General features: G+C 39.4%; 2 protein-coding genes and 1 long non-coding RNA gene across 3 annotated transcripts; 1 reads left to right on the top strand and 2 right to left on the bottom strand.

The window, feature by feature from the left end:
* Positions 1 to 6,336: 6,336 nt before the first annotated feature.
* Positions 6,337 to 14,387, top strand: eif3d (eukaryotic translation initiation factor 3, subunit D). The gene is made up of 16 exons (XM_072368822.1): positions 6,337 to 6,428; positions 7,503 to 7,628; positions 7,715 to 7,760; positions 7,958 to 8,094; positions 8,200 to 8,285; positions 8,401 to 8,473; positions 9,287 to 9,408; positions 9,494 to 9,626; positions 10,675 to 10,822; positions 12,335 to 12,465; positions 12,549 to 12,634; positions 12,713 to 12,842; positions 13,481 to 13,623; positions 13,699 to 13,891; positions 13,972 to 14,065; positions 14,280 to 14,387. Exons 2-16 carry the CDS (start codon positions 7,506 to 7,508, stop codon positions 14,291 to 14,293), a joined length of 1,659 nt encoding a protein of 552 aa, XP_072224923.1. The 5' UTR covers positions 6,337 to 6,428; positions 7,503 to 7,505; the 3' UTR covers positions 14,294 to 14,387.
* Positions 14,388 to 18,159: 3,772 nt separating this feature from the next.
* Positions 18,160 to 20,195, bottom strand: LOC140273555 (uncharacterized). The gene is made up of 3 exons (XR_011908042.1): positions 20,150 to 20,195; positions 19,323 to 19,489; positions 18,160 to 18,391 (listed from the first exon to the last, which is right to left on the bottom strand). It is a non-coding gene; the product is annotated as an uncharacterized lncRNA (long non-coding RNA).
* A 5,151-nt stretch (positions 20,196 to 25,346) lies between these two features.
* Positions 25,347 to 26,647, bottom strand: LOC140273221 (uncharacterized). The gene is made up of 2 exons (XM_072368733.1): positions 26,465 to 26,647; positions 25,347 to 26,320 (listed from the first exon to the last, which is right to left on the bottom strand). The coding sequence occupies exons 1-2, from the start codon at positions 26,557 to 26,559 to the stop codon at positions 25,363 to 25,365; spliced, it is 1,053 nt and encodes a 350-aa protein (XP_072224834.1). The 5' UTR covers positions 26,560 to 26,647; the 3' UTR covers positions 25,347 to 25,362.
* Positions 26,648 to 27,587: the final 940 nt, after the last annotated feature.

The raw sequence follows: 27,587 nt of genomic DNA, 5'->3' as shown, positions 1-27,587 counted from the left end.
AGCAGTAAAGTGTCCAATATGTCCCACAAAATGTAATGAATGTGAACACAATAAGCTGAAAATTAAAGGTAAGAATTAGTTAACTGGTTTCAGCCATTTTCATGTTTTTTTTGTAGTTTCATTGTTGAATTGTTTATGGTTTAACCATCAGTTTCAAACGTGTTTGCCAACAAACGCAAAAACAGAAAATAGACTGTTCATCTGAGTTTTCATGGCAGCAGCAATCTTTGTAATAAATCGACACCAAAATTACTCTGGCTTCCTCCCACCGTCCATAAACATGCATGTCAGGTTAATTGACCGGAGGAGTGAGTGTGAGCATGCATGGTTGTTTGTCTGGTTTGTCTCTGTGTGGCTCTGTGATGGACTGGCGACCTGTCCAGGGTGTACCCTGCCTCTCGTCCAATGACAGCTGATGATGACCATCATTTCTAATATATACCTTAGTTTAGGTATCTATCTTATCTTAAAGGTTAATCCCAGACATGTGACTGAACGTCACTCTGTGCTGCCTTGTGGTCACACAATGCCACTTTAAACCAGTGAACAAATTGTTGTAATTTCTCATTCTGACATCATTTTTTAAACCCAAGTACTATCTGTAGTTTGTGTTATTGAGCAACTAAATAGAAGAGCAGCTCTTTAGTACCCTCTTGTGGCCGCAGATGAGACCTGCAACACAATGGGATTGATGAGACTGTTTAGAAGAACTTTAGTAAATCCTTTCAGAATTGCTGTCGAAACTTAGAATTTAGAAACTGTTTCACAAATTTCTACTTAAGTCTATGAAAGGGAGTAAAGAGACAGGAGTGAGCATTTAACATGAATATGTGTGATAAGCTATTCAACCGTTTCTCAATACAAAGTACGTGGTCCAGGTAGTACGTACATGACAAGCTTGGGACGGTGAGGACGCAGTACAGTTATTCTGCATTTGAGACAGCAGCGTACTTGATGATGTCAAAGCTAAACTCGGCTATCATGTTATTATTATGTTATCTTTATCTTTACCTGTAACCTCACAATAAAATAAAATATTTTCAATAAAATAGTCAGCAATGCTCGGTCTAGTTCTGTTTTTAATATCTGAATATCTGTCTTAAATGCCCTGTAATGTTAAGCACAAGAACCCTAACCCTAACTGCCGCTGTCTGCAGGACTGCCCGCAATGTTGTGAAGGAAATGATGAACATCCTCCATTCATTTCCCCAAAAAAGGAGATATGGAGGTGGGTGGGTGATTACTCTGGATGCCTTGATGGCCCTGAGGGCTTCTGCCGTTCTGCTGGTGCCAGTAACAGATGCCACATCCGCATTCTTCCTCCAGCAGATTCACAGAAGAAATCATATATCAACAGGAAGCTTTTTCCCCTCAATCAGACAGTAGAGTGTCTGTGATGGCCAAGGAGCCTTTCTTGATGTGTATGTAGGAAATGCAGGTTCTGTGCAAGATGCATTTGTCCTGAGACGCTCACCAATGTATAAACAGGCCCTGGATCCATGAGCAAGCTTTTCTCTGTTGACAGATGGGAGGGTACCCTTCCCTACAGCACCCTGTCTGCATAGTTACCCCAAATCATAGCAAGAAAGTAATTATCTACTGGTCATTTTACCTACAGTCACATTGTTACACGTTGTTACATCGGTTCCTGTGAGTCAAACATTTCCAGTTTGTTGTGGACAGGCCACATGGAGGAAAGATTCAACAGGCACCATGCCATTATCTCTCTCTTCAAGCCTGCTGCATCCTCCACAGTGTCTGTGAGGCAGCAGATGTCAACAGGAAATGAGTCCCTAAATCCCTGAAAATAGGGTGTCAGTTACTACAATATGAAACTGATTGGGCCCGAGAACATGGTCAAACTAGCCAAACCATATGCAAAATACATCAATATATTGTCTTGAATAAAGACGGTGAGTAGTTTCTTTAACAGAAGTCTCAGAAAGACCCAGTATACAGAATAAGACGTGGAACCTGTTTGAAGGTAATGGGCAGACCAGTGTCTGTGACAAAGTCAGTGGAAAAAAATGTAAAAGTACATTGCAACTTAAATAGGATATTTCAATACTGAAATTTGCCTCCAGCCCATTTGTTCACAGCACATGCCAACATTCAAAGGTAAAAAACACCACTAAACACTTCTAATAGGTTATTAGACATGACTGTGAGGGGTCAGTCATGTTTGTCATTGTTTTGGGGTTTTTTCCTTCTTCTTTTCTAGAAATATTGAGAATTAAAAAGATAAACTGGTTTGAAAAGTTAGGCACCTAATCCTGTCTGTTGGACCACCATCACTTCCTCTTACTTTTGCCAAATTGTTTGCCTTCTTTACCAGTGATGTGTGTAGGTTTTCACAAAAACACAAGCAATGCACAAGAGAACAGATGACATTTTGTCACAATTACCCAAAGCGTAAAAAACGGGACAAGAGATGAATTTCTGGACAAGAAAACAGTTATTATTTCTCAAAGCTATTTGCAAATGTTGGCAAGGGTTCTCCTACTTTCTGGGATAAGACAGGGCCTAGATAGCCTATGTTGCTTGGCAACACCAAAGGTTTGTGAAAAGAGCAGTGAGCTGCAGTATCGGAATCAGAATTTTTGAAGGAGGTTCTAGAATTAGAAGTAGTGGAACCACATTATGAATAGAATAGAATAGAATAGAAAAATACTTTAAGGAAGGACCCAGAGATGTAAAGAGATCTCAAATCCCTGTATTGTTTTAGGTTAGAAACAAACCCTTACTGTTGCTAAAGAGGGTGGGGCTTAAACTACTGACCCCGCCCCATTGACTTAATCTCCACCCCGCCGACATATTTGATGATGCCATTTTCCTTTGTGACATCATACTGACATCATCACTCAAGATTCTTGCCTCTGGCATCTGTCAGGATAAAAATAGATCAGGATAACTACTCAGGATAATACTACTGTTACTGTTTTTGCCTTGGATATGATTATTTAGCTCAAAAAGAGAAAAATCATGGAACCTAAACTATCAAATTGGTACTCAGTAAAAAAAACAGAGGAATATTTTGACAAACTGGCTGCAGAGAAACTGGCGATGAGACAACAGCAGAATGCGTATGACAATATCATTAAAAATGGTAGACAATTAAGCCACATGATCCATGTGGCACAAGTCCACCATGAAAATGAAGCAATGATTGCCTTCAAAAGAGAAAAAGAAAGAAGAATTCAAGAATACAACAGACAGGCTGATGCGTCTACATATTGCATCCTGGCTGAATTTGAAAAGAGGCAGCTGGAGAAGGCTCAACAGCGCAAACTTAAAGAAAAGGCTATTTGTAAAGACATGACTGAGCAGATCAGAAAGAAGAAGGTACAAATGGAAATGCAAAAACAAGAAGAGAAGAAGGAAGATGAGAAACAAAGATTTCTGGCCCAACAACAGATGCTTGACATGAAAAAACAAGCTGCAATAAATGCAGATAAAAAGAGAAGAAACTTATTGCAAAATCTTGAGGATATTTCTCAAAATCGGCTTCAGAAAGAAATGGAAAAGAAAAGCCAAAAAGCTGAGGACGAACACATAAAATGTCTTCAGCAAGGCATAGAACAATACAAAAGATCAAGCAACTCACATGAAAGGATACAACTGCGTCAGCGTCGTTCGGATTTAGTGGCACAGAAATTAGAAGCCATTCACAAGGAAAAGGCTGCCATGCTATCTCTAAGAGAGAAGAAAAATGAGGTAGAATCCCTGGTGGAAAAGCTGCAGAGCGAGAAAAAGGATAAAAGAGTTACAAGGCACGGGCTTTCTGAATATTGGGAGATCCAGATAAAGAGGAAGGAAGAGGAGAAGATCAAAGAGAAGAGGAGAGACCTGGAATTTATTGAGGCCAATAGAAAGTCTGAATTATTGAGTGCCATGCGAGAGAAGGAAAAAGCTGAGAAAAAAATGGAAAATGAAATCAAAGTTGTCAACACCAATTTTTTTCTGGCCAAACATGCTGAGCAGAAGAAAAAGGACCAGCAGTGGGCTGCAGTAAAGACTACAGGACAGTCCGCAGAGAGAGACAGACAAGTCCAGCAAAGCATTCAGACTGAACTTCTCTCAAGTGCCGGCTTCAAGACTGCAGATATTTTAGAAAGAAGGAATAGAGGAAATGTTATTGTTTTAGACAATATGGACCAGGGTTACAACTGCTCACAAACAAATCAACCTTTGCCCAGAATGTCCACGAAGCAGACCCGTTACATTAGACGGTATCATGAGCGCAACAGCGTTGCAACAATGTTAGGCTAGAAAACTTCAAACTTCTACTAGCTTGTCCTGATGGCGTATGGAGGAGTTTAAACAGCCTCTTCAGAACGCAGGACAAGGAGTTGAAGTTTGAACCAATTCAAACAAAAACATATCTGGAACATAAAAAGATGTCAAAAGCTCTGCTACCCACTTAGACTCCAACACACAAACTGGTGAGTACAGCATTTCCTAAAGTACGGACTACGAAATGTGGTTAGAGTAGCAGGTAATTATTAGAGACCTCCGATTTCCATCCATTCCTGGAGCTATTTGTCAGAGAAGTGAAAACACTCACCGTACTACAATTAGCTTTTACTACACACTCAACAGTACATACTTGATTCAATTAAAAAAAAATAACCTTTGGTTCTACACAATTAAATTCTACTGTAAAAGAAGCTTTACATGCACTGAGTGTGCAACAACAGAGCAGACTGTTGTCACACACGGTATGCAAAGTTCCATGGCTAAACATGATTAATATCACTGTAGAACAATAAAATACAATAACCAACAATACATAATCTTGAGCTATTTATTGCAAATAAATCATTACTTTTTCCATTTATTAGCTTGTTATTACAATGTTTATTACAATAGAAGGTATCGAATTCTGAATTTCTTACTTAAGCTGTTGAAAACACCCAAATCAACAATAAATGTATTCGACTAAAAGTTATGATGCACGAATATGTTTGTGTCGCTGAGTCAAATCGTACGTTTGTTGTAATATTTTTTTTTTGTTAAATTGCAATTCCTAAAAAATTGTCCATTACTAACTGTTCTTATTTTTAGCAACAGACCTATACACTGGGCCTTTCTATTAGATAACGTATTCATACATGTCTGACAGCCCATAGAACATCATAAATCTTTCCTGAAATACATAACAGAGTCACAAGTATCGGACTGGACATGTGCTGTGCTCTAATTTTCAACCATGCTGTGTCAGGAGATTGAAAAAAGAAAGTTTCATTGGCACATAACAGAAGCAGGTTTTGGTTATCAGACCTATTTTATTTATTCTTCTATTTTTATTATTGTAAATCTTTATCCAAATGCTGACTTAAAGTATGTGACATTTTACACATTTACAAATTTGTTTGAAAGATTAATACAAACCATGTTAAAAAAAATACATATGTACTCTCTAGCAACAATAAAAAAAATCTACAGCTGTTTTGTGAAAGTTATATCCAGACAGAGCTTGAATTCCTTCATTACCCTCACTCACCACTGACAAATGCGTGTATTTCTATGTATGCATGGCAATTAATGTTGAGTTATGGTTTTGAAAATATGTTCAGTTTTAAAAAAGCTTAATTGGAAGCCGAAAATAGTCACATAACAGTCAACAGACAACTAACGAGAAAGACTTGTAAGCTAACGTTAGCTGTTGCTGGAATCAAACCCCAGCTCCTACGCCTATGCGGGACAGTTTAATAATCCGTCAGTACTGTTTAATAGTGATATGTGCACGGTTTTGCACTTTTTTCTTTCTTTTTTTCACTCCTGCTGGCACATGCAGGGCTCTGTATTGTCTGGCTATATTTTTGTATTTATGAAAATAAATTCAGTTGCAAAATTGACTACTGGAACTTAATTGTACTGGCATTTGTACCTTGAATGTACAATTTATGTTGGACAAGAATTTGTACCTCATGTCTCACTCATTTGACTCTTGAAATGGAAAAATAATTAAGATCAAATATAATTTATTAGCTTCTTCTTTCAAGAGTGACTAGAGTTGTCTAGGTTGATGTGTTCTTTCTGATCAGACATGTTGATTTAGCAGTTTTTGTCTAAAGGGAGAGAAAACTTTTTTCATTAATAGAAAGACGGTGTCTAACTTTGAATTATACTTATCTGCTGCCTGGAGATGATAAATTCACCACATTTCATCTATGCAATATTTAAAATGGCAAGTGATGCCTTTTACCGGGTTAAGAGACAAGATTAAACATTTAACATGAGCATGTGCGATAAAATTAGAGAGGGAAAAGAGAAATGAGACTATAGCGCAAATAATGTTCATTTTTATGTAATTTCCGTCCTAGCGACATTCGTCACTTCCTCTCTTACCGGCGCTCCGTCGGGGCGTTACATCGTAGAAACACCGTTTGGAATTAAAAACTCGACGGAGAATCACATCAATCAAGGTAAGGTTACAATAAAATGTATACCGACTTGTAAAACGCATCTGCGTCATCTTGTCATATAAGATAAATCGAAGATAAACTTGTGTACTTGTTAGAAGCTTGTAGACTAGTTAGCTTAGCCTTGCTAACGCGGCCACCTGGCAGGATGACTCGTGTTAGCAGCTGCGATTGAAAGAGTCAAAGTAGACAAGAAATGTGTAAGCTTATTACTACGTTAGTTGACCATATTTTAAGAACATCAAATGTTAAATTCCAGTACATGTGAAGTGACATTTCTCGGTAAGGATTGGTCTGATATTAGCAGCGTCTGTTAGCTTGATATTTAGCTAGTGAAGGTTTGTACGCTATTGTTAGCTGATGTAGCCCCAGCGTTAAGTATGTGTTAGAAACGCGCAGATAGTACAATGTCTGCGTGCCAAAAAGTTATCAAAACCTACAGAATAATGTGTCAATCCAATACAGTATTGGACAGACAACTTTCCGACCATGTTTGTTAGTCATCTAAATTCGACCCTGCTGTAAACAACCTTAATATGAGTAAAAACTTTTTTTTAAATGAAGTTTAATGTTTTAATGTTTTTACTTCCATTTGTGCCTCCCTATTTTCATGGGTCTCAGTCAGGAGGACAGTTATTAAATCCACAAAGATGTCCTTGTGTTTATAAATCCAGTTTGTAGCTTATATGCTTAATTACTGATTTGTCAGTCAGCTGAAGCGGATATATTTTGAATTACTGTCAGTACTGTCTGAGATGTGGTCATTTCCTGCTTTGCTCTTGTTTTATTTGTAAATAATAAAGTAAATTCCAGCTGAATCAGCTTTGACAGTAATTTGTGGCCAAAGCTTTAAGATATGGAGTTGTACCAATATGTGATTCAGGGGTCTGTGATGATTAGCCCACTGCGCAAGCTGATCAATGCCCATTTCTATGAGTGCATTGCTGGAGAGATCAGTGCTGCTTTTTGCCTGAGACCCTGTGCATAAAGCAGAAATCTGCAACTAAGACACTGCTTCTCCTGGATCTGGATGTACCGACGCTGTAATGTTTGATCTCTATTCCACTCCAACCTCAGGTCATGGCGAAGTTTAACGCCCCTGTAATCCAGGACAACCCGTCTGGATGGGGTCCGTGTGCGGTCCCAGAGAAGTTCAAAGACATGCCCTATCAGCCTTTCAGTAAAGGAGACCGACTGGGAAAGGTTTGTTCTCTCAAACAAGTCCCACATGAACAGATCCAAGTTGTGTGGAGACGGTTTCCTAATTTTGTGCATGTTGGTTCTGACAGGTTGCTGACTGGACCGGAGCAACTTACCAAGACAAGAGATACACAAGTGAGTGAGAAAGCTGTGCCTTCTGAGTGCATTTATTTTGGTGGGACTCACTCAGAATGTTAAGAAAATATGCTTGAAATAATTTTTTGTATGTAAATTATTTTACGTATAGAAGCCATTAGTAGGTTTTTAGAAAATTTCTGATTTTTCTTACTTATATCTTATGTCATGATTATTATGTCATTTTTTTTCTTCAGATAAGTATTCCTCTCAGTTCGGAGGTGGCAGTCAGTATGCCTACTTCCATGAGGAGGATGAGACGAGCTTCCAGCTGGTGGATACCGCCAAGACTCAGAAGACGGCCTACCAGAGGAACCGCATGAGGTTTGCTCAGGTACAGAAGATCATCGAAGAACTCAGAGCCAGCTGTGTTTACATGGGAATGTTGTGCATCATACTGTCATTAGTGCTGTTTGAAATTGGGGCTTTGTTTCCACAGAGGAACCTCCGCAGGGACAAGGACCGCAGGAACCTCACTCAGTTTAACATGCAGACGCTCCCGAAGAGCGCCAAGCAGAAGGAGAGGTGAGATCCTTGTTCTGAGCTCGAGAGGAAGGATCCCAGCTGGAGAATAGATCTGCACATTACGCACCGACAACTAAAGATTTGGCTTAATGTAATTTTTTGTTTGTTTTTGTAGGGATCGTATGCGACTGCAGAAGAAGTTCCAAAAGCAGTTTGGTGTCCGTCAGAAGTGGGACCAGAAATCTCAGGTATTTTTTATAGTTGATTAATCAGTTGGCCGTTTAAAGGGAAAAAATATCTGTTTATTATTGATAAAGCAATTTTTAAAGCAAAACAATTTGGATGTTTTCCCTCATGAAATGTGATGACAGTTCACACTTATGTTGATCATTACATTTTATAAAGGGACAAAACAAACAGCAGTGTGCTTTGTTATGGGCACCGTGGTCGGGGGTCCTCAGTTGGCTGTAATTAGCGACTCTTTTTAAAAAATAAATAAATAAAAATTTAAAACCTTTTCAAGCAGGTGCTGGTTTAAAGTAGAGTGTCATTCTGCAGTGCAAGAACGTGAATGTTCTTGGTTTCCACGAGCTTAATATTTTCCATTGACTTCAGAAGTGTTTAAAGCCACGTGGGTGTTTTAATGTCCCCACCCGGTGTTCACAGGTCTCGCTTACATCTTCATTGATAAGTGGTGTAACAAAGAGCTTTCGACAATACAGACTGCTTTTTACAAAGTCTTAAAATAACTAGACTGGTGAGGTGAAAGCATCGGTTTGCAGGAAAATGGGACAAACACTGAACTGTCTGTCTGCTCTGAACCAACTTTCTTCTTATAGTTGTAGTCTCTCTTTGCCTAAACTATCATTTTCACTGCTTTAATTTTCATTCCCGTTATTAACTGTAAAAGTGACCGGCTTTACTTCACCTTTTTTTTTTTTCATTTTATATCTGTTGTCTTAACTTGTAATGCATCGGAATTTAAAAAGAGAAATAAAGGCTGTAAGATGAGCTTTTGTCAGAGGGTTTCTGGTGACATGTGTTCTCTCTGTTCATCACAGGCCCAGCTGAAGCCCAGGGACTCCTCTGTGGAGGTGAGGAGTGACTGGGAGGTGAAGGAGGAGATGGACTTCCCCAGACTGATGAAGATGAGATACATGGAGGTGTCTGACCCCGTTGACATGTAAGTGAAGCTGACCTGCAGTTAGATATCAGTCAGCAGAGGGAAATCCAGACGTCAGTGAACATTTCTTACCTGTTTCCTGCAGCGAATGCTGTGGCGCTTTGGAGTACTACGATAAGGCTTTTGATCGGATCACCACCCGCAACGAAAAGCAGCTGAAAAGCATCAAGAGGATCTTCCACACTGTTACCACCACCGATGATCCAGTCATCCGCAAGGTAGAAAGTTCTTCACAAAACAAGATCTTCCAGTCAGAAGCATTGCTGTCGCAGGGCGATTTCTTATAACAGGGTTCCCGCGGGGTCTTAAAAAGTCTTAAAAGCATTGAATTTATGAATTTGGAAATAATACCTTAAAAAGACTTGAAAATGTCTTGAATTTTTATATATGGGTCTTAAAACTTGTGCAGTATGTAACTAGGCTAAATAAAGAGCGGTGGAACCAATAATTGAGAATGCAGCTGCTCCGGGTCTGAACACGTCACTTTGCGACAGCACGGGCCACCACACAGACACGGACCACAGGCAACAAGCCGAGCAGAAGCGTTAGTTTACCCATTTCATGTTTTATGGGGAAATGTAAATTTAACGACCCTTGGTGAGAAATGCAAGCATTTTGTCACTGGTTAAAACCGGTGGACAACAATGTAGTCCAGGCTTTTTGCACTGTATGCAAAAAAATCAGTCAGCTTGGTACGGTGGACATGAAGGCTTTAGAGTCTCATGCCAAGTCGTCCAAGCACATCAAGTCAACCAAAGGGAAGTATCAAACTCCTTCCATTGCTGGAGTATTTCAACCTGCTAACTTTAGCCAACTAGCTGCTAATGTGCCTGAAGCAGCTAACGTAAACCAGCTAGCTGCTAGCGCTACAGCCCCCCCAGCCACCGCAACTAGAGTGGATCTGTGCGCAGCTTTTGGCTCCACATGAAAGTTTCATTTCATCGTTGGTGTGGATTCAATTGTTCAGGACTCTCTCTACTCCCCATATTCCCAGCATGGAATAAGTAGCTAGCTGATGTAACAAATGTTAAAAAAGAACTGAACTGTGTTAGTCAAACTTTTGTGTGGCCTGCTTAAACTTTTTTTTGTCCACATTTTAACATTTGTTTGAGAAATAAATGAACAAATTAAAAAAATAATTCTTTGCCGGTAGGTCTGTGAAATAGGTATCAAGTTTTTATATAAAAGGTCTTAAAAAGACTTGAATTTGACTTGAAGAAACCAGTAGGAACCCTGTATCAACAGTCTAATTTTCTGTCTCCCCAGCTGGCTAAGACCCAGGGCAATGTGTTCGCCACCGATGCCATCTTGGCCACCCTGATGTGCTGCACACGCTCAGTCAACTCCTGGGACATCATTGTGCAGAGAGTGGGCAACAAGCTGTTCTTCGACAAGAGAGACAACTCTGACTTCGGTGAGTCTGAGAGTTGGGCTGATTTCACCAACACATTTGAGCTGCACTTTAATGACCGAAGACTAATTGTTAAGTTAATGATTTGATTTTTTTTAAATTATGAAATAAGTTGAGCGCCACAGTCGCAGGTTATGTCGTAGGGCAACTACTGATGAGCTGTTTGAGTGCGGTGGCCTGTTGGAAATCTGCAGCAGTTAGGACGTCATCGGTTGATTTAATTTGAAAGCTTCTGATTCCCCGACAATCCCAACTGTCTCAGAACTGCTGCATGTTTGCTGGACGGTGTTTGTAATGTCTTACTCTTATGAATACGTTTACCAAGAAAATGTCAGTCGAGCAGTTGATGTGAAAAAGGATTTAATTTACCCACATCTCCTGTGAATGATACCCCTTTTAGGCCTTGTTTACATTTGGCATCAGGATTTGTCCTGAGTGAACCAATCAGGAGTGGACATGAGTTAACAGAGGTGTGAATGCACTCAGAACAGGCCACAGCAGTTGTTTAGCAGTCTGAAGTGTATCTATCTGTTGCTCTGCTGACTGTGTGATGACTGATATGTTGGTCCAATTTCAACAGATTTGTCCAATTATTATAGGTGACAAAACCTACTGTGATGCTTCTGCAAGTACGGTGTGCTGTGTCATCAGCATGATTTTAAATGAATTCATAAAACCCGTCTTTCAAGGATGACACAACCTTTAAAGAACCCACTTTGGTGCTTAGGATGGGTTTCCGTCGTTCTGTTTTTTGCTTTGACAGATTATAGTAATAAGTTTCAACTAACAGTTTATAAACTGATCGAGAGGATTTCATAAAAGCATAAATATATGCTTCTATGAAACTTTTATTTTTTGACTGGTGAGATTTTTGGTTTTATCTCTACTTTCGTCTGTACTGTAAAGAGGACAAAACATTTTTACAGACGTCGGCTGCTGATTTAAACTGAGAAGTTAAATATTCTGCTCTGCTTGTTAGAAGCCAGTCAGCATTCTGTTGATTCTATCACAGATGTTCACATTAGGTGTTAACATGCAGGTTTAGGCTAACGTGGTTCCAGTGTTGGATCAGAGCCGAGGCTTAATGTCGAACCAGTTCTCTGCATCTGGTTCCACAGCAGCATCAAGTCTTTGCTTTTCTGTCTGTTAGAACAGTTTACCAGGGGCTGGAAGTGGCATTATGGTGACCGACTTGAGCATTTACAGTTTAGTAAAAAGACCAAAACTAATCTAAGACTTAACCATGAGGCAGAACCAGAGGTGTAAAACATTGAACTCATATATTAGTGCCTTTCCGCCTGCTCATGTGGTGTTTGTTCTCCAGTCATAACTGCAGCAGAAGCACAACATTATGATACAGTTAAAGTGTGTCAGTCGGTCTTCAAAGGAAAGTAAACATGACATTTATGGAAGTCCTGGTGACATACAGTGGAAATTAAGACTTTAGAACAACTAAATCCAGATTTCTGGGTATAATTCTTTATTTGTTCAACTCATTGTGACCGTTGTCCTCAGATTTGCTAACTGTGAGTGAGACAGCCAACGAGCCTCCCCAGGATGAAGGCAACTCCTTCAACTCTCCTCGCAATCTTGCAATGGAGGCCACTTATATAAACCACAACTTCAGCCAGCAGTGTTTACGCATGGTAAGCAAACGCACATGAGTACACACCATCCAGATTAGTGGCTCTCCTCCAGGATGTGTCAAGTCATGTCGTCTTCGATTCAGGGTGCGGAGCGGCACAAGTTTCCAAACCCCAACCCATTTGTGGAGGAAGATATGGACAAGAGTGAGGTGGCATCTGTAGCCTACAGGTAGGATACACAACCATCTGTTGGTGCTGCTGGATATTGAAACTGCTTCCTCTGCAGCTCATGAGTTGTTCGTTTCAGGTACCGTCACTGGAAGCTTGGGGAGGACATTGATCTGATTATCCGCTGTGAGCATGATGGAGTGATGACCGGCGCCAACGGAGAAGTGTCCTTCGTCAACATCAAGACCCTGAACGAGTGGGATTCCAGGGTGAGTGGCTTTTATAATTAAAATGTCCATTGCTACAAATGTATAATTAACGGCTACTTGATTAGTTATTGTTTGAGTCAATAAAAACACCAGATATTTGCGTCATTTCGTTATCGGGAACTTCAAGACAATTCAAGAAAAGTTTTACATTGAGCTTAGCAACAATCTTTGGTCATAGGCCTTTATTTCCACTAGAGGAAGCCATGGTTCTCAAACTTTTTTTTTTAACCTTTAACACACAAATATAGCAATGATACACCTCTAAATGAAGATGCAGGGAATCTAGTTGTCAACCAGATGAGGCCGCTGAGTTGGCGTTCACCTTTTTATCAGACAGTGAAGTCATGAAATATTTTTATAAGCTATGAAATTAAACATCGTCAACCACTTTTGTAATAAAACTGGATGTGGGATTATGGTGACCACTGAAGTTCTGAGGGAAACTACTTCCAGGGTGGAGATTTTCACTGACTCAGACTGTAATGTGTCCATGTGTACGGAGTATTCAGGGTTTTAGCTTGCAGCGTCTGATTGGTTTGACATCACAACAGGAGATATCAACTCATTTTGTTAGCGGCACCTAACCCTTAAATATCTACTAAGATATGAAATGGTTGTTGCTGTGCTTTATTTGTCAGTATTGTAATGGAGTGGACTGGCGTCAGAAGCTGGACTCTCAGAGAGGAGCCGTCCTGGCCACTGAGCTGAAGAACAACAGCTACAAACTGGCCCGCTGGACCTGCTGTGCCATGTTAGCTGGATCAGAGTACCTCAAACTGGGGTGAGTAGCACAACCCATCATTATACTCCGTTTGTGGAAGGAGATGGATTAACCATAAGACTGCGTGCTCTTCAGCTATGTGTCTCGGTATCACGTGAAGGACTCTGCTCGCCACGTCATCTTGGGAACTCAGCAGTTCAAACCCAACGAGTTCGCCAGCCAGATCAACCTGAGCATGGAGAACGCCTGGGGAATCCTGCGCTGTGTCATCGATATCTGCCGCAAACTGGACGAGGGCAAGTACCTGATCCTCAAGGACCCCAACAAGGTGAGCCGTCACAGAAGAACCAGAGGCAGCTGTTTAGTTGTTGGGGCCGGTGGGTTAATACTCTCTTTTCTTGTAAACAGCAAGTGATTCGGGTGTACAGCCTGCCTGATGGGACTTTCAGCTCTGATGAAGAGGAGGAGGAAGAGGAAGATGAAGAGGATGAGGAGGAAGAAGGTATGATTAGGTTGTCAGCTGCTAGTTTCTCCACGTTTAAACACATGTCACAGCCTTAAACTACTGAAGATCTGCTTCAGAGGCTCTGAAGCAGCATGTCAGTTCAAAAAAGCAGAAACTCCTGTTGAATGAAACTGGACCTAAACTTGTTTTCTGTTGACAGCTTCCATCTTAATCCTGTTCTCTTGTTGTCTTCTCCTTGCTTTTATTTTAGATGAAGAGAACTGAAGTGTGAAGTTGGTGACCAAAGCCCTCAACATACTTGGAAGAAACACGATGTTAATCCTTTTGACATTCAATAAAGAACAGATTGGACAAGGTGTTTGTGCGTGTATAATTTTCTCAGTCTAAACTTTTCTCAGATTTATCTTTTAAGAAACTGTAGATTGTTTCTTGCAGGTGTGTGTTGTGAAGAAAAAAAAAGAGCAGTTGGATTTATCTTACAGCCTCCCAGATTGACAGATGAATGGAAGAAACATAAAATGCTAAACAATACACAACATTGAACCCTTACACATTTGTATGAACATATGATCTCATTAAGTATTTCTCAAAGAGAAATAAGAAAATCAATCTCTTCCAGTCCAATCCTGTTGCAAGTAGGTTACTGTTCTTCATCTGGCTGAACATCAGTTCAGCAGCCTGTAACACAAGAGTGAGCTAGGAAGGAGAGGTTGCAAGCACTTCACTTCCTTAAAGGGGTCTTTACCACCCCCTTTTCCCTAATTAATCTAATTTTAGAACAATTCAGGAGATAAATTCAGATAAATGTTCTTGACAGTGTTTAAAGGCAATAGATTGCTGAAAGTTTGCCGGCCACTTGTTTGAATGAATTCTTCTAATTGCCTTTTCACCCAGTTGGGATGGAGTGCTTTGCTTAACTGTTCACCCTCTTTGGCCCTCATCATGCACATGCAGATGGAGATCATGGGATGGTAACATCATCTTGATGTGACATGCACGACTTTCACAACTTCAGATGGGAACCTGGCCATTCACCTGGCTTGACGTCATATAGTGGTTCTGCTGCTGGTGCTAGTACGTTAACCTGTGGATTAACGTTATTAAGGAGTTCTATTGTATGCTTCTTTATGTATCTATGAACGGGTGTAACGAATGTCTGTATAAATGCATGTAATGGTGTTTGTATATAGCAATGCATCTAAAAATGTATGAATATATTATTTAGTGTATGGATATATCTATGAATATATGTAGAAACGGTCCCTCCAACACATCGTGACAGTAGCAGAAAAGGTTATAGGCACCTCTCTACCCCCCCCCCCCCCCAAATCCAATCCAAAAACTGTACAAAGCCTGCCTCACCAGCAAAGCCATCAGTATTGTGGGAAATTCCACCCATCACAGCCTCTTCAACCTGCTGCCGTCAGGGAGGAGACTGCAGAGTCTCCGTACCAGGACCAGCCAACTGAGAGACTGTCAGGGCATTCAACACCCTCTCTCAACTCCCTATCCATACATGGATACATCAATCTATACATCCATCAATCCATACATCCATCCATGCATACATACATAGATGCATGCACACATCAATCAATCCATGGATACATACGTACATGGATACATCCATCCATGGATACATCAATGGATTTAGATATACAAGGTTGATCTGGGCCAAAACAAATCATAACCTCAGTCCAGATTAGAGCCATCAAAAGTCTTCTCAAGTTGATATTCTGCCACACACAGAAGAAAGATTCTGACAGTTCTTCTATTTTGTTGTCTCAGATCTAAAACATATTACCTGAACCAAAAATGAGACAGCAAGGCAGTGTCATTAAAACACTTTACAAGGATGTTACCTTCTTGGAAACTGGTTTTGGAAGTGTGTGTAGTGGCAGTGATGTAAAAGACTTAAGAAAAGCTGCAAGTGTTCTTTGTCGAGGGTGACAGATGATAGTCCACATTTACAAAGAACATTGAAAAAAGTGAAAAATTGCATCGACCCATTGCAAGGCACTTGTGTTTTGGCTAATCACAGGAACTGTTGTTGCTAACTGTTTCCCAATCTTTAAAAAACTAGGTATATTTGTGAGTTTTCGGAAACCTTGTCATGTTCTCTTATTTGTCGTTGTTCAGTCTGTGTTACTTTGAAAACATGTTCACTAAGACACAGGTAAGCGCTACATATTTATTGAGAGATCACAGACAGAAGGATATTTTCATAGAATTATAGGATTACTATTTATTGTCAACAATACCATCACTGTAAAGTTTAGAAACCATCAAAACAAAACGATTCAAATGACAGCTCTGGTGATTTTGGAAAGCAAAAATGCCTTCAAATTAATTTCAATAAAATGATTTTAGAAAGGAAATCGAATTTTCAAAAAATTTTGAAAAACATAGCAATGCTTCATTGGGCTTAGAAGATAGATAGCTGATGATGGTGATCGATGAGCTTCTGTAGGTAGAGATTGTGATCTTGCAGCCGCTCATTTACATTCATTAAAGTAGGTCCTCATTGTACGATAACAACGGCGAGGGGCCACCCTCAGTAAATATCTGTTGAGTGAAAAAATGCATTTTCTCTTTAAAAAGCAGTCATTAGTTATCAAGTGCATGTGTTTGCATGTTCACTGAGAACAGGAAACATTTATGGAAGGCAGAAAAGATGGCTTTAAAGAAGTGTTCATTCAACTGCAAAGTCAGTCATTTGTCTTTCTATTGAACTTTTTTTCCCTTATGTTGGGAGCTGTTTGTAATATTTATCCAGATCAATACAAATAAGGTGGATAAAGAAGCAGATAACACTTCTGCTGAATAGAAGAGGCTCAGCATACCACCAGATTGTTCTCCTCACTTTTAGTATTGTTAATTTTTTAAAGGAGCTGTGCTTAAGAATTTGTGATTCTAATGGAGATGTTGCAGACTGCAACAAACTGAACACTCCCTGCCTCACCTTTACTTTCCAGCAAGTGGAAGAAACTGTGGAGCCTGTAAAGCCAGTGTTTGGTTTGTCCCTGCAGGGATACTGTAGAAACACAACTGTGTGACCCTGTTCGTCTGAGCTGTTTGTACATATAAATCAAGTGAAGATGTAGAAGTATCTGCAAATAGATACTTGAATTGGCTCCATAATGGAAGTGAACTAAGTCTACTAACACTGCATCATTGTCACCAGGAGGTGGGGGTGTTTGCATCCCTGCTGGCTCAGTGTACGTCGTCTTTACACACATATAAACAATCAAATCAGTCAAAGATAAAACACAATATTTATTCATCATTTCAATGATTTGATTTTTGACTGGGACTTACCTCCAGTAACCACTCCTTGCGACACAAGCTACATCATCAGTGATGTCATCATCAACAAAGGCTGCAGGGGGGGGGAAGAATCATTAAAAACATGCAGAATATCTCCATCAGTTGATGATCGGCGATTAGTATTTCTGCTGTTAATAATTTTTTGCAAGAGCTCACCTGAGCAGCTTTTACGGCACACATTTCTGGACCAGCGATAACCTGAGTTGCAGAAGTGGCTGTCAGACAGCTGGAAGAGCCCATAGAAGCCCAGGGACCAAAAAACCCTCTTTTTGGACCTCCGCCGATGAGGTGATCGTCTGTTACGTCTACCATCCATGTATGGGGATTCTGTGTCTTCCTCGCTGCTGTTTTCATCGCTTTCCAGGTGATCATCATCTTCTACCATCTCCTCCTCGTTAAACTTGGTTTCTTCCTCGTTCAGCATCTGCTCCAGGGACATGTCTAACTCCATGTTGTTTTTGCTTGAAGAAGCCGCCCGTTTTTTCCTGCCGCCATCAACTGTGCTGTTTGAATTTCTGGTCACTGATTGAGAAGTAGGAGCTCTTGCAGTAGTAGCTGTTGGTGTGGTGGTAGTTGGTGCTTTGATGGTAGTAGTTGTAGAGGTGGTGGTGGTAGTTGGTGCTTTGGTGGTGGTAGTTGGTGCTTTGGTGGTGGTGGTTGTAGTGGTGGTGGTGGTAGTTGGTGCTTTGGTGGTGGTAGTTGGTGCTTTGGTGGTAGTAGTTGTAGTGGTGGTGGTGGTAGTTGGTGCTTTGGTGGTGGTGGTTGTAGTAGTGGTGGTGGTAGTTGGTGCTTTGGTGGTGGTAGTTGGTGCTTTGGTGGTGGTAGTTGGTGCTTTGGTGGTGGTAGTTGTAGTGGTGGTGGTGGTAGTTGGTGCTTTGGTCTTTGATACAGTGGTGGCTACGTCAGGTGACTGTGTTTCATTTCCTGCAGCTGTTGTTGGAATTGTTGGCTTGGCTGTGGTTGTAAGTTTGCGTTTACCAAAAATCTTGACCCGGTTGGTGTCCAAACGGGATCTCCTCGCAACTTCACAGGTGACTGCAGCAAACCAGTTATGCAAGCAAAGGGCAGAGAGCCAACAAGGAAAAACAAGAGCAAGATCAAAAGATCAGCATCCAAACAATGTGAGCCACTGCCTTTCTTTAACATCCAGAACGTAGTGTAAGACAAGTGCTTTTCTTTCCTTTCTTTTAATTTTTGAGTAGCTTTTTAGTACATTGTGGGTTCTCAGAATTAATGTCCCTGAAGTAATCCTTGCTTACTGGGTTGTGATGGGATGTGACATCACTTGTTCGATGCAGAATCATCCAGAATAAGAATTACAAGAAAGTAGTGATCATGATGAACATAACAATATTTTAAAGTGATTTATCACATCAAAGTATTAAAAAAAAGAATATTCTACCAAGTGGACCAAATTTTGTTCTGATTTTGGGAAAATAAAACTGCTTCATACTGCTTTTGCATGTTTGGAGAAATAGAAACTACACCGTTTAAATTATAGATGATAAAAGGTAACTATGGCACAGGATAGTTGTTACAAGTAAAAGTAAAGCATTAGATTTCTTTTGCTGTCATTAGAATATACGTAACATAACAGAAATTAAATCTGTTCATTAGAGTATTTGTTGCACTCTGCCCAAAAATGGTTAAGGTGTCCTTTAATGTGCACATCACTTTAAAGTTATAGTTGATACAGTTGATGATGATTCAATTTCCACACTGCTACCATGCCCTCATAAATGAATTCTTGAAATTATTTTACGTTTATTCATGGGATATTCAGCCTCAAAGCTGACTGTATCAGAAGTTATCAAACAGATACAGCGGAGTAAAAAGTGCACTATTTGTCCCTAAATACTGTATTAGTAGAGTTAAAGTGCAAATCAGTAGTTAGATACGTCAGAGTTGTTGTAATGTAAAGTCCCTTGATTTATATGGTTCATGTGTATGACTTAGTCAGACCCACCTATTGCCACAACCTCCTCCCTGAATCTTGCCAACCTTCTGGGCAGCCTGATGGTTTTCATGAGCTTCTCTCTTAGCTCACATCTGGTGACAGTCCGGCTCTCAGAGATGCTGGGCAGCACAACTGCCACAGCCAACACTACCAGCAACCCCAGCTTCATGTCAACACTATCTGTAGGAAAATACAACCATTGCTGTGATCAAAGAAGAACGATTGGAAGTGGTTTAATCTGAAAATAGTAGGAAGTACTGATAGGCTGATTGACATTGTAAAAGATTTTTGTGCTTGTCCTGGTTGACCTCGGTGTTTTGCACAGTATATAAGGACCATAAGGCATCAGTTTTTATTAAAAAAAAAAAAAGATGTTACTACGCTGCTAACACTGTAAAACAAGCATCTTATTCCGAGAGTTATCGATTTATACTGTGTTTTAAGACTGAAGAATTATTTCTGGTAATATGTATTTATGATGTCTACTTAATTTCAGTTCAAGTTAAAACATGTAAAATATGTTTAATGTGTGGCTGTGGTAGTGATTTCTGTTCTGCTCTAATACAATTATAATAATTCCTGCAAAATTTGTGAAAGAAAGAAAAACAAGAGTTTTCTTCTTTTTGTTAGTTGGAAAAAAAGGTCGAAAAATAAGTTGAATTTTAAATATTTTTGCAAATTTGATTATCAGTTTGTACAATTTAATCAGGAAAACTCAAATGCTCAAACAAGCTGTTTAACAAACAACCACATTGCCCTTAACTATAATAACAGCAGCACTGGCAAAATACTAATTATGCTAATAATGATGACAGTAATAAAATGAAGAGTCCTACCTCGTCCGTCCACTTGATAGACTGATGGGAAATCAGGTCTTCACAGCCTTATATCATGACATCAGCCAATGGACCAACCAGTTTTACTATCGTCATAGCTTCTGCATTCCTTCCTCTACGGAAGAAGGACATTTTAAAAGTGGACAAAGCAATGCACTAAGCTATTTTCATTGTTTTAAAAGAAACCACAAAAGTATCAAAGACCCCAGTATTGTATGTTACACACTATGTAAGTCTGTGTAAAACATGGCAGACTGATTTTATTCATTTGGTTCTGCAGTCACACAAAATGTCCTGTAAATGAACCAAGCTATTAACATTGTTAAGTTCAGCCTCAGTGTTTCCCTGTGCTTAAAAACAGCTGACAAAACACTTGCAATCATATAAAACAACAAGAAGGGAGGCCCCATTGTGTGGGTTGGATGGCTGATTCAACAGGTGCTCTTTGATGGAGCGGGAGCAGTAAATACTGCAAACAACGATAGAGAAAAAACAACTTTTTAACTTATTGCGCAAACATACTTGCAAACAATTGCTGGCAGAGAGGCTAAATAGTTTGTCTGGGTTTTTGATTTTTTTGCTGTGTCATAATCTAAACGTAATGTGCCAACAGTGAATAGATACCACACATGTTAATTCCAGGAAGTCTGCAGCAGAAAGGTAACAATGAAAATGATCTCAAGTTCCAGCAGAACCAGTTTGGTTTCCATAAACTTCACTTTAAGATTAGCATATCCTACAAAGACATATACAGTGGTTTCCCATTTATCTTTTCAACGTTTTACTGCTATTAACCAGCATATTTTTCAAATGTATTCTTTCATAATGTGCCAAACCAACCACCATAAACTGTATAGTGTGATAAAAATGATCACATTTCATTTGATTGACAGTTTCATATAAAACACTGATTGAGTATTGATACAATCTGAGTTTAAGACATTCATTTGTAACTCTGCTGTGACTTAGTTTCGTATTTATGTTTTATTTTATATGAATTATAGATTGCTTATGGATGGATGGTTTTTGTAGTTCAGATAATATTATAGTACTCTGATGGGGTGGACAAGATATCTTCTGTCAGCATATTCCATCCCTGTCCTTCTTAAACTCGGTTGTAGTTCTTCCACCTCAGCAACTCAGTTTTTTGTATTTTGGACTTTTACTAGTTTGATCTGACGAGGTTTGGTACTTTCACCCCCTGTGCCTTTAGTTAATAAAGCTAAATAGTAAAAATAAACCTTTAAACCTTAATTAATGCGTCATCTGTGAAATTCCTGTTGTCCAGAGCAGTTTTGGCATGCAGGAAGTAACAGATGTGTTGCTGATTGTTTCTTTCAAACTCCATTTCCTCCTCCTTCATTTTCTACAAGCCTTTCTTAGACTTTCTGTGATCTTTTCGTGAACAAGAATGGATTTCCAAGTGTTTCAGACTGGATTCTTCACAGCTCAACTTGATTAACTAAATTGTCTAAATCGCTTGACATCCCAATGAAGACCATGTGTTACCATGAAGAACTGTAGCATCCTTTCCTACAACTTGAATGATTTAATTTGCAGTTATAAAACATAAATGTCAATGGACCTTCCTACACAAGAGGTTGGTGTCTCCCTTTCTTCATTTAATGGGAGGCAAAATGTGTTCTGGCTGCACCATAAAAGACCCTGAGCACAGACTGCAGAAGAACACCTCCATCTTCCCACACAGTTGATGTAACTTTGTTTTTCCATCTCTGAGATCTCTAGTCACTCATGTGTTCCTTGGGTCCTGTGGGTGTAAATTTGTGACTGTTTGAGACCATTTTTTTAGAATACAATGTATCATCATGCATCACTGTAGTTCAGTTCTGTTTCTATAATGTTTTTCACATGAAGCACATTGCTTTACTTTGATTCACAGCATTTTCTCTGCCCGTCCACTAAGTGTAAGCCACACCTACTGTTCTTTTTGTCTGCAGTAGCTCCAGGAAAGAGGATTGATTTCCTCATGTCTTACTGTACTCTGTGACTATTCTGGGAGGAGCCAGTCATCAGACTGGTTTTCTGTCAGATTCTGCAGATTCATTTCATGAATCAGTTTGATCCTTGAATACTGAAGCTCTTTGTGTGCTAACTTTAGCGATGACGCTGTAATCACAAAAATAGTTAAACATATACAATCTTCCACAAGGAGCCTGTAAACCAAAGCACTCACACACAAACACTTTGATAGATTAAATATAAAGCTCATTGATAAAACAAGTTGCCTACATTTAATTAATTCCTAATTTTCATCAACCATGGCTGGACTCATTTTTTACAGTAAATCTCATCAGACTTGTTTCTTTTCCATCCTGATTTTTAGATTAGATTAAATTCTTCCTTCTTGCCACAGACTGTGAAAGCACACAACCACTGCCATTGCTTTTGCACTTCGTACAGTTTTAGGGATTTTTTTTCTTTGCAAGCCCTTCACAAGTAAAAAATGTTGATACAAGAAGACAGAACAAGCTGTCTTTGCCACTGACAGAAAAACAAACAATACATTATAAATGAAAAGCATCTGCAGTGTATTTTTGGTTTACAACTTAAGAGTTGTTTGGTATTTTATTTATATTAACTCCTGCAACGCAGAATCAATTCTAAATATTTACAGTTGAACAAAAAACCTTCGCGTCAGTATGAACTGGACGCTTCGGAGGTGATTTCATTGATAATGATGCCGTGCACTTTATACTCATGCTATTATTGTCCAAACTGTTCCCAGCTGTTTGATGAGCAGATTGTATGAACATGTCACACCTGAATCATGTAAAACTGGATCTGCCGCAACACCATCTTGTTTTCAGTACCGAATAACCCTCCCCTTCAAGTCCAGTCCAGATAAATCAGACCTGAAAAACTACAGAACTGCTCTCCAACTCCTGCTTGTGTCAAAGATTTGTGTCAATGAAAAAATATATCTATGCATAGCTTCTGTCTTTCTTAGGCACAGAATCTGCTGCAAAGGTAAGGTTTTGATGTGGTTGACCTCAAAATTCCTCCAATGTTCTCAGGGACCAGGTTGGGATTTAGGTCACTGTCCACCAGTGGTTTAGCTGCTATCTAACAAACAAATCTTTCTCTTTTCAAATGGGGAATTTCTTCTCACCCCCAGCTGCTTGCAGAGTTCCTCAATGATCCATTTTTGGGGTCATTTTCATTCAGATTCTATGTTTCCTTTGGACCTTATCTTCCATAGGTCAAAACATTTCATTCTACTGCTCTGCTGATGATACTCAAATCCACCTGTCCTTTAATCCTGAAAAGGCACACCTGTATCTTCCACCCAAAACTGCCTTCGGGAGGTGAGATGAGTCATAAAAAGGTTTGATATTGGATATTTTTATAACTCAGAGGCATTAGCAAGCCTTTTAGGGCTCATGCCAGAACTCTGGGTGACATCTTTGATTCTGATCTGAAATTTGACAAACAGATACTATATACTATAGAATAATATATACTATATAATATAATATAATATATACTATAGAATATAGTTCCCTGTACGCTCTCTGCTGGTGCCTCGCAAACACATGACCACATGTTATAGCCTTTTTCTGACGCTTGGGACACTTTTCTGACACAGACATAAATGGGTGGAGTAATCAGAGCTGTGGGCTGCTTTTAGTCATGTTGATGCTGTTGTTGGTCCCTTCGCTTTGTTCTGCTGTGCAAAAGAAAATGTCAAAGTGGACAAAGATCTGTTTTGCAATGTAGTGAAATCACGTGCTTAAACAATAAAGATTGTCCATTGTAGTTATAAGATGTCCCTTAGACTGACTGCTGACCTCTTAGATCCACTCAACATCTGCTTTTAGCTGTTCTTTGATCAAACTTAGTCAGGGAGATTGTGCCTTTGTAGTGTCAGCTCCAAAGCAGTGAAACAGCCTTATACTTGGCTTTTAATTGCTTTTAATGCTGTCAGTATTATATTTTCTTCTAACCATTTATTCTTTTAAGAAATCAGTTTATTACTTGGTTATGTTTTACATTCTCTCTTTTTGCTTTTTCATGCTTTTATTCTGCTGATTTGCTTTGCTTCCATTGTGCATTAATATTGTGTATAGACCTTTAGTCCGCTGTGGCATTTTTAAGTGTGCATTTTAATTAAACTTTATTTGATCTGATTTCTGACTATGTAAGAGCGGGCCGAGGTATATATATATATATATTTCCTGTTATGCTTCACATAGAAAAAGAATGTCAGAAATTTGGGGAACCTGGAAGTTATTAAAACACTGCAGCACAACAACAACACAACTGTCCTTGGAAATGGTTTGCTCCTAAATAAAGCCTTTCATTCTCAGGTGGCTCTACAAAGTGCTTAATCATATGCTTCTAATTCACACTCAAGTACATCCACAAAGACCTCAAAATCAATAAGGCAGTGATTTAAGGTTATGATAATCCCTTTGCCAGATTAAATGTCAGCTCTTCCTCGATACACAAATATTTTGTGCAACAAAAAAAAGATTAAACAAAATAAATTAGGCAGTTGTTCAGTTTCAGGCCTTTCCAAAGCTGAACATTCACACACATAGTTGCCCCCTCTTCTGGTCATATTAGGACACTGCACTTCTAAAAGCTAAAAGCTGAATGATTTTATCATTTTTATTTTATTTACTTGATTAAGTTTAACATATACAAGCTGAAATAATCAAAACAAAAACACATACCCAAAGTTAACATATGTAGTTATATATATATAGTTATCTTTACATTCAAGTCACAACAACAAACATACTGGAAAAATATAGACTACAGTCCAAAGTGCTGCAGATAGGCCACCACAAGAGGGCGCTGTTACCATAATTCAGCACTGGAGGCACCTCAAAGCTCTCAGGGCGTGGATGTTAACTTGGCTTGTAGTTTTCCAGTCTGGGGACTGAAGAGATCAGTTTATTTCGCTTAACTCAGTTAGATGCTTGTTAACAGCATTCTACAAATCATGTAGAATGGGCTCATGTTTAAGCAAAATCCTAACAATGTCAACTTTTAACTAAAATAGAACAAATGCTTTAATTAAAAAAGAACAATACATACACACAATCCAAGGGAAAAAAGGAAAAATTAACTTGTTAAATCAGGAGATTTACAGCCAAAAGCATTCTGCACTAAGCTGAGGCAAATTTGTATTTGTGGTTCAATCACTTAAAATACATCTATTATTTGATTTCAATGTGTTTTTCCATCTAACCATCCAGATAAAATGGTGTCTCCAGGACAGCTTTCCTTTTCTCTGATGTCTGCAGGCCTTCATTCAGAGAGTCACGAATCTTCCTCCATGAGTCGATCTCAGAGCTCCAGAGTGCAGCTCTGGCTCTGATGAACTGTGAGACCTCGGTCTCGCTTCCTTTGGCCAGACTGATGCTGTCTTTACAGATGAAGAAGATATCCATGCCGAGACAGAGAGCATTGACAGCGATAAAACCAGCTCTGGCTGACTTGGAGGTAGCCAGAGTCCCTTTAACTGTTGCTTGACCAACGTCTTTTCCATCTGTGGCCACCTCAGTGGCCACCTCAGCTATGTTGCGCAACGCTTTTCCTTCTTTTGCCACCACTTTTCCTTCACGTATGATCACGTTCCCATTTTTGATCAACTTAATATCAGAAACATCTTTGGAAAGTGAACGGAAGCTCCATGCAACTGATAAAACATTTGTGACGCCTTTGAACGTAGCCTTTGAAAGGAAATAACTCACCTCTATCTGAGTAACTGGTTGACTGATCACCTGCTCCAGACACTTTTGAAGATTCTGCATTTCATTCATTAAATTCTTGATGATGTCATCGGCTTTGTTTCTGTATTTACTATTAACCCCCATCTCTGTGAATGTGGTGACAGCACTGTTGACTCCGCTGGTGATTCCCATCACTGTACCACCTATCGTCAGACCCAAAGACAACCCTGCTGTGAATGGAATTAAGGCCAAACCAGCAATGGACAGACCACTTCCAACTGCTCCCACCGAGCTGCCTGCCACGCTGGAAATCAGTGCCCCCTTTTTCATCTTGACTAGCTGAACGGCACACTCCTCCATCTCATTCAGAAACTGAAGCATTTTGGGCTGTCGCTTGTTGAAGTCGTTGATAAAGCTTGAACAGGATTCTTCTTGGAACAAGAACACCATCCGGAAGTGCTGGTTATTCCTGATAAAGAGGGAAGATTTAAAGATAGAATCTAAGCCGACTTCCATAGAACAGCCTCATATTTCAAAATATGTTTTAGAAAGAGCTTGTCTGACAAAGTCCTGTTTTGGATGTTTTAATAATGACCCAAAAAGAGATTCCCACCTGATTTCATCAAGCTGGTTAAGGTGGCAAAGCATCTTTTGTACATCACCTTCAGGAAAACTCATGTTTAGGTTTACCAGAACGTCTTTGTTCATCTTCTTGCTTAAATCTCTGATATGGCTGTTAATGACACAGTTTGGGTTATTTTTTTTACTGGAAATAAAAACAATAGTTTATTTTGCATTTCAGTGAAAACAAAACAGTTTTACCTTTTCTCAAACATTTTAAAGATGGTCTTGGTGGTCTGTATATATTTGTCCAGCTGACGTGCCAGTACCTCCACATTCTGAAGTTTGGGAAGGAAGAAGACTTTTGCATCTCTTTTAAACACCAGGAGGAGAGGACAGAGCAGTCGTGAAGCAATTATGACAACCTGAACTTTCTCAAGGTTGATTTCTTTGGACAGGTCTAACACCTGGTTCTCATTGAACACGTGCAGTGAGGTGACAGCCAGTTTCTCCACTGCAGCCAGGAAACAGTCGAGTTTCTCCAAACCTCCCAGAGTGTCCCTCAACACTTCATCCACCTTCTCTTTTTTTCTTAACTTTCCCAACTCCATCTTCCTTTCCTTCTTCCATGTCGGGAACTTTTCACAGAATTCTCTCACTGTGTTGATGTGACCAAAGGTATCTGTGACGTATGTGCACATCGCTGTCTGGAACATTTCTCTGTAACACAAATAAAATTGTCAAAATGTTTTTGTCCGAACAAATCAAGTTCTGCTCAATATCTTATCTGTTCCTGGGACTGGTGTCTTCTGGACAGAGACCTCAGATATTGTACTTGACATCTACTGAACTCACAGCCAATTATTACCACTGGGACAACTTAAGATTGCATCTTCCATGTCTGACTTGCCATATATATATATATTATATATATAATATATTATTAAAAAAAAACATGCTGTCATTGTGACATTCCAGGATTACAAAACTCATATTTCTATTTTTTATCTCTAGGCTATTAACCAATTCGGTGCTCCTTTTGTCCTCCTGAAAAATGAAGAACATCTTACTTTCGTTTTCACATATTTGGTTGCCTTTTACTTTCTAGCAGTTTCCTTATACCGCTCCCATTTATTTCTCCCATTCAAAATGCTTCAAACTGCCATGTAAATAGA

The sequence above is a fragment of the Leuresthes tenuis genome, unplaced genomic scaffold, assembly GCF_036924035.1.
Source record: "Leuresthes tenuis unplaced genomic scaffold, fLeuTen1.0.hap1 SCAF_17, whole genome shotgun sequence".
In the NCBI taxonomy this organism is placed as follows: Eukaryota; Metazoa; Chordata; class Actinopteri; order Atheriniformes; family Atherinopsidae; genus Leuresthes; species Leuresthes tenuis.
Note: the sequence above shows the minus strand (reverse complement) of the source record. Positions and strands in the feature narration are given on the sequence as shown.